We start from the raw sequence: 15,492 nt of genomic DNA on the forward strand, positions 1-15,492 counted from the left end.
CTTTACCCGTAAGTTACTTTACCCATGCTTTTGTTTCCTCTTCCTCAAAACTAACGAATAACTTTCCTGGGCTCGGCTTCAGCTCTGAGCAGCGGCTCGCTGGCCACGCCCCCAGGGCCACCTTCCGGTCACGCCCCTCCGCCAGAGGCCGGAAGCGGGCGTTTTTGGCTCTCCGGGAGCTGCCTCCCGCCGCGTGGGCTGTATTTCATCTGCCGTCCGCCCGGCTGGACAGAATCCCAGGTGCAGTCTGCGGATGGGGAGGGTCGTGTGGAGATGGGGAGGGGTCAAGGGCTTGGACCACGACCGCTCGTGGGGGCAGGCGGGTCAGGAGGTACGGTCAGGGAGCGGGTGCGGAGCCTTCAAATCCATCCATGATACCTTTCCCCAGATCGGATTTCATTTTTCCCCAAGAAAATGCTGTTTCCTGCACCTCCATTTCCGTCCACTAAGTACGTAATCTTGAAATACTCAGTAGTTCCTGGAGGACATTCCCTCTTAGAGTTCTTGTAATGCGGATGCATTCTGGTCCCCTGGGACTACTGAGTTGTTCCCACTCCATGGCTTGTGCACGTTTCTTTTGGACTAGGGTCTGTTTTTAAAGGCTAACTTACTGGGTCATGTGTAATGTTACTAGATAATGCCAACTGCCCCCTTCCATGGGCCTTGTTCTGTTTTTACCCTCCGAGTGTTTATTTTGTATCCAACTAAGACCTCTGAGTTTTCAGATAATTTACTTGCAGATTCTTCTGAATGTTTACCTAACAGTCATATCATCCGTGAGTAGTGACAGGTTTATTCTTTATATAATCTTCCAATCTATTACGTCTCCTACCCTTGGTTCCATTTACTGCAGTGGCTGAGACTTCCAAACTTAATGGAAGGGGCCACTTTTGTCTTTTTCCATTTCTCAAATGCCTTCATCTTGTCAATAATAAATTGCTCTACATTTTTATACATTTTCAGGTTAAAGACATTCCCCTCTATTCTCTTTCGTTTAGACTTTTTAATAACAGGTTTATTGAGATATAATGACATGTAACTCGTCCATTCAAATTACAATTCAGTAGATTTTAGTTTATTACCAGAGTTGTGCCATCACCGCAATCTATTTTGGAACCTTATCACCCCAAAAAGAAACCCCATACTCATGAGAAGTCAATCCCCATGCCTCACAACCCCCAGACCCAGGCAACCACTAGTCTGTATAGCTATTTCCATTCTCATCATTTCCTAAGTAGAATCACACAATATGTGGTCTCTTGTTGTTAGGAAAGAGTATAAAACCTAAAGGTGATTTATTCCCACTAGGATGTTTAAACATTTTTAACAGTAAGGTATTAACAAAGCCACGTGATGGAAGCTGCTCAGGCTGAGAGTCGGGGTGGGGGTGGGGGAGAATTGGTAAAGGCCTGGAGATACCTGTTTTGAGTTTCTTTAACCTACCAATAAGATTAAGACAAATGTAAAGGAAAAATACAACTGGCTTAGGCCACGTCCGGGAAAGAATGTGAACCTTGTAGTACTCAGCCAATGAGGAACCAGGGCACTAGGAGATAAATTATTGGCACCAGACTCCCGGTCTTGCAAGACCATCATTAAAGCCTCGCTCTGCTGTTCTCTTTGTCTCCTTGTCCACTTATTGAATTTGGACCAGTGAGTGTGTTCTCACACTTGCGACTGGCTTTTTTCACTTAGCATAATGTTTTCAAGGTTCATCTACACTGTAGCATATATTAGTACATAATTCCTTTCTCTATAGCTAAATAATATTCCATTGTATGGAAACATCACATGTTATCCACACATCATTTGCTGGGTTGTTTCCACTTCTTGGCTATTAAAAAATAATGTTGCCATGAACAATCATGTCCAAGTTTTTGTGTGGACTTATGTTTTCATTTTTATTAGGTATGTATCTAGGAAAGGAACGGCTGGTTCTCATAACTTCATATTTAACTTTCTGATGAGCTGCCTGACTTTTTCCAGAGTGGCTGCACCATTATACTTTCCTCTCCACAAATGTGAGTACGATTTCTCCCATCTCCTCGCCAATTTATTTTTTTGGTTACAACCATCAAAATTCATGTCAAGTGGTGGCTCATCAGAGTTCTGATTTGCATTTTACTCGTGGCTAGTGATAAGCATATTTTCATATTCTTAATGGCCATTTCTATTTCCTTTAGAAAAATACTCAGATCTTTTGCCCATTTTTTTAAATTGCTTTTTTTGTAATAGGGTTGGCTAAAATTATTTCTAAGTCATGATGTAATGTTGAATATTACCGAAGAGGTTTACTGTATCATCTCAATAATGTTTTCTCCTTTGATCTGTTAACGAAACATATTGTCTAATATGCCTCTCTGGCATTCCTGGGATAAACTTTGTTCTGATACAGCATCTTTCTCATTTACTTAAGTATGTGGTGTGAACTTATTTTCTTTTGATTATTTATCTATTTATTAATGGTTTGCCTATCATTTTGTATTCTTATGGTTGTGCTTTGTTTGATATCAATATTACACATCTAAAGAAGAGTCTTCTTTTTTAACCCTTAAGCCAATGCCTGGATAAGTGAAATTGTTTTAAAAATAGCACCTTCTGCCTGTGGTAAGTGTGTAAGGTACTGAATAGAATAGTCAAAATGCAAACATGACATTTTAGATCATGCACAATTCTGGAGTTTTTAATGAAAGGTAAATTTATAATAAAACCTTCCAAATACATAACTCCTGCCTTTCAGATTTTCTAAGTCTACCTCTACTCATATTTAATAATATGCAAATATGTGACCAAATACACTGAAGTATAGTCTTAAGTAACTAGAGTCTTCATAAATGAGTAATCCCTGGAAAACTTTGATTCAGATTGGAATTCTCTCTTCTTTAAATGGCAGAACTGACTTTCAGAACCTCTGAGCCTGGTTTTTCCTTTGTGGGGGAAATTTAAATGCCTAGTTCTTCATTATGTTTTTGTGGGGGTTTTGTTTTAAGGCATATATGGAGGCAGTGATTCTATTAGGGCTGCAGAGACCTGAAGCCTCTCTGAAGGGGCCAGCAATAGCCCAGATTATTTCATTTTTTTAACATTTTTTATTGTGGCTAAACATAACATAAAGCTTCCCATTATAACCATTTTTAAAACTACAATTCAGTGGCATTAATCACATTCACAGTGCTTGTGCAAACATCATCTGCTTCATTTTTTGTAATTATTTTAGAGGATTTGTTATTTCTACAGAATCATTTTTTGTTGTTTTATTTCTATAGGAATTGATCTATCCTGTGAGTTTGGGGCTTGACTGGCAAAGCTACCATAATATCTTTATGAATGATAATATTTTATCTCTGAAGCATATATCATTGTAGGGCTTTTTTGCTTTTTCACTTTCTTTGAGCCTTTTTCCTTTTTTTCTTGAATAATCTTGCATGACCTTTTCCCATTTTTATTTTCAAAGAACCAATTTTTATTGCTTGACTGATCCTGTTTTTTGTTCATCGTATTCTTTGTTTCAACTCCTATTCATTTATTTTGAAATTTTCTTTCCTCTAAATTCTTAAGTTGGAGACTTAGACAAATTTTTAACTTAATTTTTTTCCCAGTATAAGTATATGAAGCTTCTTTCTGTAGGCCTACTTTGGTTACACCCTATAAGTTCTGGGACTTAGAACTCATCAATAACCATGGTATTCTGCAATTTTCTAATTTCTAATTTAATTTATATCTTTTACCCAGGAATTATTCATAAGTGTGATGTTCTCTGAAATCTACATGTGTGGCTTTTTTCTATTAGATTTGACCATGTGAAATTGCTGACATTGAACCTTTTTTCACCTACAAAAATAGCGGTTTCTTATAGTTCAACATAATTGTCTTTTTATTAATATATAACTTAATTTCATTTTGGTCAGAGGATGTATGTGTATGCAAAATCTTTGAAAGTTTTAAGACTAGTTTCATAAGATGCAGTAGGGCTAATTTTCATAAACATTCCACATGTGCTTGAAAGAAAATGTGTTTTCTGCATTTATTGAGTGTACTGTCAGTGTTTTAGATGAAGATTGTTCAATTTACTACTCAAATCTGTGTATCCTCTTTATTTCCCTCTGAGCCATCCATTACTGAATGTGGTAAAATCTTACACTGATGGCAATCTGTTTCTGCTTTACTTCTGTTAGCTTCTGTTTATAAATTTTCAGAAGCTGTGCAATTAGTGTGTATAACTAAAGAATCTTTATATCTTCCTGGTTAATTGAATATTGTATCCTAATGTAGTTGCCTTCTGTAATGCCTCTTGTCTTAAAGTGTGTGAAAATAGGTTAGCCAAAAAAACTTCTGGTTAATATGTGCCAGGCACATTGTTTCCATGTTTGAGATTCAGTCTGTGTGTGGTTTTGGTTTTGGATTCATCTTAGGAAAACACACAGCTGGTATTTATCTTAATCCAGCATGGCAGTCTTTGCTTTCAAACGGCAGAGTTAGTCCATTGCCCGGCACGTTTGTGGTGACTGCCGAAGTCACTTAGCTCTGTCTGCCATCTTCCAAAGTGCTTTTCATTCTACCTGCTTTTGTTTGTTTCTCTTCCCTGTTTGTTTTTCTTACCTTTGGAATAACTCAGTTTTTTCTCCATGTTGTTTTCCCTACACTGTGAGTTAAACCCACTGTGTGAGTTCCTTCAGTGTTTATCCTGTCAATTTTTTCATGCATACTTGATGTTAAAAGCTAATCACTGTCTTTATTCCCTACTGAAAGAATAGAAGGAGCCTAAAATTGCAGTTGCCTTTCTCCCAGTATATGTATTTTTATTATTCAGCTTTAGAATTCCAGCTTGCTTTCCATCTCACAAATTAGATGTTATTAATAATAATAATTTATATAATCAAGGTTCACTTAGTTGTTTTACCCATTTTATTTTTGTTCACTCTAGTTTTCTTAACATTTCAGGTGTACAAGTTCCTATTTCCTGGAATCCTGAGGATTTCCTTTAGTGATTGTCATTGGATGAGTAAGTTTTCTCGGGTCTCTGCTTAAAATTGTCTTTATTTTACCCTACTTTCAAATTTTTAAGATTTTTGTATGGGAATTTTCAAGCACAGACAAAAGTAGAGCGAATAGTATATTGAATCCGTCAGCAGTGCTCAACTTTGATGATTACTCGTATTTTACCAGTCTTGGATTATCTAGGCCTGACCTAGCTGTATGTGGCTATTTAAATTTAAATTTTAAATTACTGAAATAATGCTCACCTCATTTCAAAGGCTCAATAGCCATATGTGACCAGTGACTTCTGTATTATGTGGTGCAGATAATAGTGTTAGACTGTGCTTGTAGCCTATTCACCTGCTTTTTCTTATTTCAGAAGGTTTTTGGTTTTGGTTTTGTTTTACAGCAAATTCCAGACACCATATCCTTTCAAGTATGCATCTCTAGCTGGTACATAACCACCACAGCATTTTCCCAGCTGGGAAACTCTGAAGTTCTCTGATTAACTCCAGAATATCTTTCTACAGTTGGTTTGTTCAAATCGGAATCCTAATAGGGCTCCCACACTGTTTTCTTAATTTATATCTCTTAAATTTCTGTTCTATCTCCTCTTCCCTTTTTTTTTTAATCTATTCACTTACTAGAGATATCAAGTTATTTGTCCTTCAGATATCCTACATTATATATTTGGCCAATTGCCGCTGCTTTGTGTTAACTTGTTTATTTCCTAGTAACAGTAGTTAGTCTGGAAGCTTGACTAGATTTAGGTTTGATTTCATAAATTCACCCTTGAAACTGTAGTAAGATACTTGAACTGTATTTAGGATTCTAGGTTGATATTTACTTTTTTCTCAGCACACTAAGGGTATCACCCTGCTTTCTTCTGGCATCCATTGTTCTTGAGAAATGGTCAGTTTGTTCTTCCTTTTTTAGGTGACTTTTGTTTTTCCCTGGCTGCTTTTAAGATTATTGAGGGGGAAAAACAAACACCAAGAAGAAAAACTATAATGAATCTGGATGTAGATTTCTTTTTTTTTTTTTCATTCATCTTGGGATTTATTGTATTTCTATACTCCAAAGGTTAGTGTTCTTTAAAATTCTAGGAAATTCCCAACTAGTTTCTCATCAAATCGTTGCTAGCAGAGTTCTAATCTGGCAATAAATCATTGCATTGAGTTTCTAGCTCCCGGAAGTGTATGAATCATTTCCAAAAATTATGTTTGTATGAATGTCTTTATAGCCTCTTATTTCATATTCATCCAAGTTTCTCTTAATTTCTTTAAGCCTGTTAAATATAGTTTTTTATTCTATGTGTAAAGAGTCTAAAATCTGAAGTGGTTTGTATGTGTTTTATTGTCCTGCTTCCTGGATGTTTTGGGTGCTTCTCACTCATGGTACACTGAGTAATTATTCTTTTATAGTCTTTTAAACTTGACTTCCTTTTATTTATTTAGAACTGTATATGTGGGTGTTCTTTGAGGCCTGGCTTGAAGTTGAGTTTTTCAGAGATAGGTCCATTTGCTCATACTAATTGCAATTAGTGGAGAAATGCACCTACAACCCTCTTTAAATGAAATTATTCTCTTGAGGTTTTTTGGACTATATGAATAACAGGAATTTGGAAAGAAACCTAAGATTTTCTTTTTCTGCTATATCTGATGCTGAGGTCTAGACACAAACATGTTTGCTATCCCTTTTTGTAAAGAAGTTTCTTTGCAGTTTGTAGTTGCAGGTTTTCAAACATACTCAGGAGTAGAGGGTGCTATGATGAAGCCTCCATATACCTATCACCCAGCTTCAGTGATTACCATGATTTTGCCATTGTTAATATGCCTGTTCTTCCCCTTGCTTACTATTAAAATTCAGTTTTATTTTTCTGGAGCATGTTAAAACAGATATCAGACATCATATCATTTCACCCATAATTTAAGTTGTATCTCTGAAAAGAAAGGACATCATGAGGATAAACCTGCCTAACCCAATTTGGTGCTAAAAGAGGAAGGGAGAACTATTCCAGATGAAGAGACTCAGGAGATGATCCATTAATAAAAATAAACTTTTAACGAAGCTTTTAGCATTTTCACAATACTGTTATCACATTTGTGAAATTAACACTATTTCTTGGAATTTTCAGTGGTCATCAACTGAACAAGTTGGGACCCACCTGTAGTTAAACAAGTTGGGCTTGTTACTCATGTGGTGGTGCCAAATGTACACCACGGTGAACTTTGTGACCTCTTAGTCACAGGGTATCAGACTTAAAGGATTTGGGCTTATGTTAGCTTTGAAGACAGGGTTTCTGAGTTAGATGTCAGGAAGCAAGGGTAATTCTGTGATGGAGTGTCTTAGTCAAGCTTTACCCACCCCCCGCAGTTAAGTGTCTTTCCCCATGAGCAGGGTATCACCAGGAGCCAAGCTGTAATTGATTAAGAAGCAGCGGTTGTTTATTTTGGCCAGAAAAGGGGATGTTTCGTGGTTTTAGATGATGTTTCTGTTTTCTCTGTGTTCAGAGTGGCCACATCAGCAGTTCTGTGAAACTGTTCATGTTCAACAGACAACAAACACCCAGGCCCAGCTTATAGTATCAGGGCATCTCCTGGGTGTCAGCTGCTTTGCTCTTTACCAATTCACCTTAATCCCCAGTCTGCATTCAATTCACCCTAGATGTCTCAGAATGTGTTTTTACAGTTGGTGTTGTTCAACTCAAGATCTGAGGTTACAGAGCTTTCCCTTATCAAAACTATTTGGTAAAGGAGAGAGAGATACATGCCTGATTCTTTCCTTTTATGAATTTTCAGAAAAATAAGTTGATATCCTGGCCACTCCTAGTGTGACCAGTGAGGGTTTTTCAGCATCATCATGAACTTGTGATTTTGTTTTACATTTGTCATATTTCACTGGACTGCAGTCATTAATCTTGATTAAATTGTTCCATCCTCAGTCAGTGGGAGCCCTTCTAAGTTGTCTTCTGTGTCTTTTTGACACAACCACATTAGTCTTTGCTGGGTTTTTGCTTTCCAGTATAATATATTCCAGGCTGCTCTTGAACACTTCTCGTTCAGGCGTGCAGTCATCTAATTTCCCAAGTGAGCCCCGGTTTCTTCCATGGGAAAATGGCATTCAGAGGCATTTTGGCACTAGAGGCGCTCATTGCTCCTGGGTTGTTACTGATTCTAGGCATTTTTGGTGGCTCAGTTTAGGAAAAAAAAATTTTAGAGCACATACTGTATTTCCAGTTCCTAATTATTCCTGGACAAAGGAGATGAAGTCTTACAGTGAACTGTACTCTGTGTCTGTATATGTGCATGTGTATTTGTATGTGATTACTCTGAAGCTAGTATGAAGAAGCTACTAGGCCTCTTGAGTATTGAATATCTGTCAGGCCTGGAGTCTCATGGCTTCTTTCTTCTTCTCTAGGTCTGCTTTCTCAGTACTCCTGGCCAGGAGGGAGACACAGAAGAGGAGGAATGGCTGCAGGATTACTGACAACCTGGTCACAGGTATGTAGGAAATTATTCCATTCCCAAAAAAACCATTGCTATTCCCGAAGGACACTTCTCTTGCCTGTGACCCACAGCTTTATAGCACAGTGGGCTACCCCAGTTCTGGGCTTCTTAGAATGGGAGAGAGAATGCCTTAGGAAGTCTTTTGTTCCTACAACATTTGTTAATTTTTTTTTTCCAGATAGTCTTCCAGGTTGAATATTAGTTCTATATTCTACTGGATGCTATGAAGGAAGGGAGATTTTTCACTAGGAAAATAGTTTGTTCATTTTCCAAGTGTTATTCATATCCTATAGTGCATTCAGTCTGTACCAGACTATGAACAGGACTGGAAGAGTCCGCACGACCTCGTTAGGGAAATATCAGGCCAACTGTATCTTAGAAAACTGTGTGCCTAGATGAGATGGTCCAGGCTTTGAGAGCAAAAGAGGAAACAGTGTTGGGGCAGATTATGAGAGGCCTCTAAAACACAACTGAGCCTGTGTGTACTGGGTCTCCTTCCCCAGGCCTGGCAGCCCCACCCACCATCCTCTGGTACATCATTAGACATTGTCCTTGGCTGACTCAGAATGTGTGTGATTATTTAGAACTCAGTGACCTTTGAGGAAGTGGCGGTGGACTTCTCCCAGGAGGAATGGGCATTGTTGGACCCTGCTCAGAAAATCCTGTACAGAGATGTGATGCTGGAGAACTTTAGGAACCTGATCTCCATGGGTAAGGTCAGCCTCATTCTTCATGTCGCAGATAAGTTTTCCATCATAGATTGTGTTCCAGAATCTGAAAAGAATGGCAACACATGGTAAACACAAAATGAATAATCCCTGCTCTTATGGAGCCATCTTGTGGCTTCCTTTGAAAATGCACTGATTTCCTGTGCACTATTATTAGAAGATTTAGTGTATATCTGATTTTGGTCTTGGATTTCAAGGGTGAGTTCCATGTGGGACAAGGATTGTGGGTGTTTGTTTCAGGGCCCTCGTGAACAAGCTCTGGTCTAATTGTCTTGCTTCTCCCAAAGTTGCACTTGCCTATCAGAATCCTCTGAGACCAAAGCAGCAGAATCAGTTTTGTTAGATTTCTTGCCCCCTTCACAGTCTCCCACTCCCACCCTCCATAGTTAAGTGTCTTTCCCCATGAACAGGGTATCATCTCTACAGAAGCAGCCTGTTTGCTGAGGTGGAGCAGGAAGAACTGAGGACAGAATGGAGAGGAATTCTCCAAGGTGCCTGTACAGGTGAGCTCCAGGCAGAAAGGGGCCACTGCGTGGAGCAGCCATAGCCAGTGATGGGTGATACACTTGGGGTGTCATCAGCATGGGAAAAGAAGGCTGAGGCCATTATGTAAGCTTCCTTTTTTCACTGGCTCACTGTTTATCCATATTTTCATCTGGTCTCAGAGAAGGAACTTTGAATTTCTCTTCCAATTTCACATTTCCTTGAATACTTTTGTTCAGTTCTTCCTACGTTGCTTTCCAGATTATACCCTCTTATTTTCTCCAACCTCCAGAATCCTTTCTAAGTAAAAAAAAAATCCCATTTTTATTGCTTGTTCTTATCATTGGCATCTCCTCCCAGAGCCAAGTACCTAAAATAATTTTTCTGATCAGTGGTCGCATTTTCTCTTTCACGTTTTCTTTCTATATTTAATGTCATTATTTTAAAATAAATTCATGGGTTCCTGCCTCCCATTTTCTTTCATCCCTACTTTTTCTCCCAAAAAAATATTATAAAAATGTTCCCTGTTCAGTTTCAGATTGGGATATACAACTTAAATCAAAAGATGCAATTCCGATGCAGAATGTTCCTGAGGAGAAAAATTCTAATCACATAAAAATGGTAAGACTCATTAGGAGTGACTCCTAGTTCTTTACAGTAGGAGAAATCTGAATTTCAGTGAGTTAAAACAGTGGCACCCAAACAAATGGAGACAGTTGCGGCAAGGGGCATTTACTTCCCAGAATGCAATCTCAGGAAAGATTTTAGAAATCTCGTAAAGGTAGAGAGACCTCTAAACCTAGCTCAACACTTTCTGCCTTGCAGAAAATACCAAAGTAAACATTTTTATAAATGTGATTCTGTTAAGTACTTAATACATAATTCATTCTCATTCATTATTAGAAAAACTCTATATTTAAGAGGCTCTTTTATAGTAATAAATACAGTGGAGCTCTGAGTAGACCATTTAACTTATTCAATTTGGAAGAATGAAGCAAAAAAATTCAAATGCATGCACTGAAAATAGCAAAGATGTCGAGTCAGCATAATGTGCTTCCTATATATGGTAGACTGAACAAGGAGAAGAAGTCACTTAGGTGTAATGAAAGTGAGAAAGTCTTTAGTCTTCACTTATTTCTTATTCAACAGGTACCACCTCAACCTGGTGAGAAGCCCTTGGAATTTGATCACAGCAGAAAATTCTTCAGGAAGAACTGTCACCTTAATTGTTCAAGGTATTGCAAGGGAAAGAAATACTACAAAAATAAAGAATATTGGAACTGCTCCAGCCATCCTTCAACTTTTAGGAGTTATGTGAGTAATCACAGTGGAAAGAAAACTTTTGAGTTTGATGATTGTGGCATACCTTTCAGTCAAGAGTCATCCCTTCAGAAACACTTAAGAACCCTCATGGGAAAGGAATCTTATGATTGTAGACAGTGTCTTATGTCCTTCAGCTTACATGCCTGCTTTTCAGTACATGAGCCAGTACCTCCTGGAAAGAGACTCTGTGAAGGCAGTGACTGTGGAAAAACGTCTTCCCTTAGTGTCCCCAAAAAAATGTGTACTGTGGAGGAAAGTGCCAAGTGTAATGAGCTTGGGAAACTTTTCACTGGCCCCTTGTCCCTTGAGAAATGTGTGACACCTCATACTGGAGATAAACCTTATGAATGCAGGAACTGTGGGAAGGCCTTCGTTTTTCAGTCTTCCCTTAAGAAACACATGAGATCTCACACTGGAGAGAGACCTTACCAGTGTAATCATTGTGGAAAATCCTTTAGCCAGAGCTCACATCTTAATGTGCACAAAAGAACTCACACTGGGGAGAAACCCTATGACTGTAAGGAATGTGGCAAAGCTTTCACTGTTCCGTCATCCCTTCAGAAACATACGAGAACCCATACTGGAGAGAAACCCTACAAATGCAGTGACTGTGGGAAAGCCTTCATTGATCAGTCATCCCTTAAGAAACATACACGATCGCACACTGGAGAGAAGCCTTATGAATGTAATCAGTGTGGAAAATCCTTCAGCACAGGCTCTTACCTGATTGTGCACAAGAGAACTCACACTGGAGAGAAAACCTATGCATGTAAAGAATGTGGAAAGGCCTTCAGGAATTCCTCTTGCCTAAGAGTACATCTGAGAACTCACACAGGAGAGAAGCCCTATAAATGTATTCAGTGTGGAAAGGCATTTAGCACCAGCACTAACCTCATAATGCACAAGCGAATACATACAGGACAGAAACCCTATGAATGAAATGACACAGGAAAGCCTTAAGTGGTCCTTTCCAGAACTCACACTGGAAAGAAACCCTATTGAGACCAATGTAGAAAGACTTCAGGCACAGTTCTTGACCTAGGTTATTCTGAGACCAACCTTATAAATGCTACAGTTCTATAATTGTCTTTATCAATGAGTTTTCATCCTTGAAGTGCAACAGCTCATTAGTTAATGAGTATTAAAAGTTATGTAGTACTCTAAATGCCCCTGATCTACATCATAAAGGTTTTGATATGTAATGTTTTCACTGTAATTTAGTACAAATATTGTCCAATTCTCATTGAGGTGTCTTGCACCTATAGGGTATTTAGAAATACATTTTTTAATATGCAGACTATGCATATTATCTTTTAGTTAAAACTATAATTGCATTATGCACAGAATGCATGGTCTTTATGATACAGATTCTGTATGACAAATTCAAACAAAATTGTTGGAGACTTGCTGTGTGGTCTAATGTGTCAGATATAAGAAATGCTTCCTACATCCATTTTTCTGTTCCCTTCAAAAAGTTACAAAACTACAGTTGTGTTCAAGTTGGCAGTGTGGACAGTCTTTTAAGGTTTCATCTCCAAGCCTTCCTTGCAGCTATGAGTGCCCACCCATGAGCCCCCAATTCCAGCCAGTAAAAATAGTCAGAGATCACTGCTTATAGGTTCTAAAGAAGTTCATGGAAATGGAAGCATCTCTGGCATTTTCTCTTTACCATTTACCCCTTGTCTTATCTCATCTTCTTTCCTGGATAATAGACCAAGAGGATGACTGTCATAGACCACTGATTATACAAAAGGAGCATACAGTGTTATTTGAGTCTGCCAATTCTAGACTGCTTATTTCTGGACTTTATGTAACATGAGAAAAATAAACTCCAAATTGTTTGAACCACTCTTGTGGGAAGATTCTGTTACAACAGATTTCATTCAACTGATACATGTGGTCAGGTTCTATGAATCCTTTAAGGATGGTTGAAAACAATGTGTATCCTGTAACTGTGACGTGTAATAGATTCTCATTGTCTCTGATAGATAATACCATTGTGTTTTTTAAAATCTGTATCATTACAAACCTCATCTCCTGATCTATCCTTTATGAGAGAGATGTTAACATGCCTCACTATGGGTAGTCAGATTGTTTTTCAAATTCTCTTGTTTCATTATGAGAGAATATAATGATGTGTATGAATGTGGTAATTTTATGTTTTTGGTAAATTGTCCTTTCATTCTTAATATAATGCCCATCTTTTTTTCCTAATAATAAATGTTCTTTAATTCAGTTGATGTAAAAGTGACTCAGCTATTAACCTAGCTGATAATGTTTTCTCCCCACCACTTTGTAAGAACAGCCATAAATTCCTGGGCACTGCGTTAACACCATGAAGGATCTGCTCAGCCATGATGCTGCCTGTGGGAGACAAAGATTGGGAGATCCCCAGCAGCCTTGCCTGCCAAAGGCACTAGCAGCCCTCACATCTCTCTGTTGTTCCTTTCTTTGCTTCTGTTGATATTTTTTCTCCAACCTAATGGGATATGAGGGATCTCATCCATGGAGACCAGTGGTTCATTGTTTAATGAAGAGGGGAAAAAATCAGAATATTTTCTTGCTCCCCATAAGAAACCTCAGTGGTTTCTCAACTCAAACCAAGTTTGTAAGTCTGGTCAGCGTGTTTGGGCTCTCTTGAGTGCCACTACCTTCAACATGTAACAGCATCTTCTTGAAAACTTACAAAATCAGGATTCCCCCATGTTGCTCTCTTAGGTTGAAAGGAATGGTCTAGAAAGGGAGTCTACTGCTCACAGCAGGGCATTACAGACCACCAGGAGCTTACTAAGTTAAGTAAAATGGGTAAGACAATGGACCGAAAGGGAAAAAATAAATAAAACAATAAAGGCAGGGGCTTTATGTGGCTATAAGCAATCCCCTTGTATGAAAAAAAGTGGGGGGAGGACTTTTAAATTCTTAAATGCCAAGGGCATAACTGTCAGGTCCAGTAAACAAAATTAGTCTTCATTTGCTTACCTATTTAAAAAATAAAAACCCCTAGATATTGAGAAGGAAATAAAAAGTGTATGAATTAGATACATAATATACTACTTAATATACCTTTATATAAATAAATTCTACACATAAAACTAAATTAAAACAAAGATCCATAATTTGAACAAACAAAACCAACATTAAGATTTATATACTAAAAACATACCTTACATATGTAATTATATGTAACATAACAAAACATTAAAAAGATTTATCAAAAAGATAAAAGCACAGATTTTGTGCCTCTACAGCATAAGCTCTAAATTAAATTTAACTTAAGCTAACTGACAAGGTTTCATAGACTAATCAATATTGGGGTTCAAAGAATAGTTGTACTGGGAACCCCAGTAAATTTAAATATTATTTCCCCTATAATAATAAGGTAACAAAAATAGATGGAAATAGGTGTACCTCACTTAAACTATAGCCTTGCCTAAATTTCCCATACTCCTTGCACCTATTGTTCCAAAATATCCCATCTTAGACATAGATGCCATGACATGATGAAAAATAAATTTAAGATAGGTCTTTGGGAGTTACAAATTTTCTTGATAAAATGTGAATACATGGACACTTAATTAATATGGCCCAATGTATGTTAAAACCAGACCATCAATGTTTGAACTTCCTACATAAACATAATTCATAAAGAGGTACTTATCTCTTCTCCACTTCAATTTCGCCTCTTTCAAAAAATAAGTATATCCATCCCTTGGGATTAACTGAGTAAACAACACTAAGAGTTTCTGGACTATGTGAATGGCACTGCTAACCACCATATGGGATGACATAGTAGAATGTTACTGTTTTCCATCACTTGCCTTACACTATATACAAAATTAATCAAAGACCAACTGTTAAGACCTAAAGCTACAAAATTTACAGAAGCATTTTGTGCAAAAGGTTTCATGACACTGGAGTTGGCAGTAGTTTCTTAGATGTGATACCAAAAGAACATTGCAACCAATGAAAAAAAGTAGGTGACATACAGTGTATCAAATTAAGACCTTTGGACTTCAAAAGTTAATCAACATTAAATGCTTTTGCACTCCAAAGGACACATCAAAAGAGTGAAAGACAACCCTTGGAATAGGAAGAAATATTTTCAGTTCATACATGTGAAAAGGAACTTGAATACAGAATATATAAAGAACTCTTACAACTCAACAAAGACAATCCAGTTTTAGAATGGACAAAAATATGAACAGGCATTTCACCAAAGACATACAAATGGCCAAAAACTACATGAAAAGGTAAGTCACCAACATCATGAATCATCACAATGCAAGTCAGAATCACTTCTTAAAACCAGGATTGCTGATATATGAAAACAGACAATAGCAAGGAGCAGAGCCAAGATGGCGGAGTGAGTAGGACAGTGGGAATCTCCTCCCAAAAACATATATTTTTGAAAATACAACAAATACAACTAATCCTAAAAGAGAGACCAGAAGACACAGGACAACAGCCAGACT

General features: G+C 37.7%; 1 protein-coding gene across 1 annotated transcript; it reads left to right on the forward strand.

Annotated features, from left to right (window-relative positions):
- Positions 1–107: 107 nt before the first annotated feature.
- On the forward strand, positions 108–12,865 carry ZNF177 (zinc finger protein 177). Its single transcript, XM_073220171.1, has 8 exons — positions 108–240; positions 1,909–2,021; positions 4,942–5,002; positions 8,398–8,480; positions 9,071–9,197; positions 9,625–9,717; positions 10,230–10,318; positions 10,847–12,865. The coding sequence occupies exons 3-8, from the start codon at positions 4,999–5,001 to the stop codon at positions 11,957–11,959; spliced, it is 1,509 nt and encodes a 502-aa protein (XP_073076272.1). The 5' UTR covers positions 108–240; positions 1,909–2,021; positions 4,942–4,998; the 3' UTR covers positions 11,960–12,865.
- Positions 12,866–15,492: the final 2,627 nt, after the last annotated feature.

The sequence above is a fragment of the Manis javanica genome, chromosome 13, assembly GCF_040802235.1.
Source record: "Manis javanica isolate MJ-LG chromosome 13, MJ_LKY, whole genome shotgun sequence".
NCBI classification, from domain to species: Eukaryota; Metazoa; Chordata; class Mammalia; order Pholidota; family Manidae; genus Manis; species Manis javanica.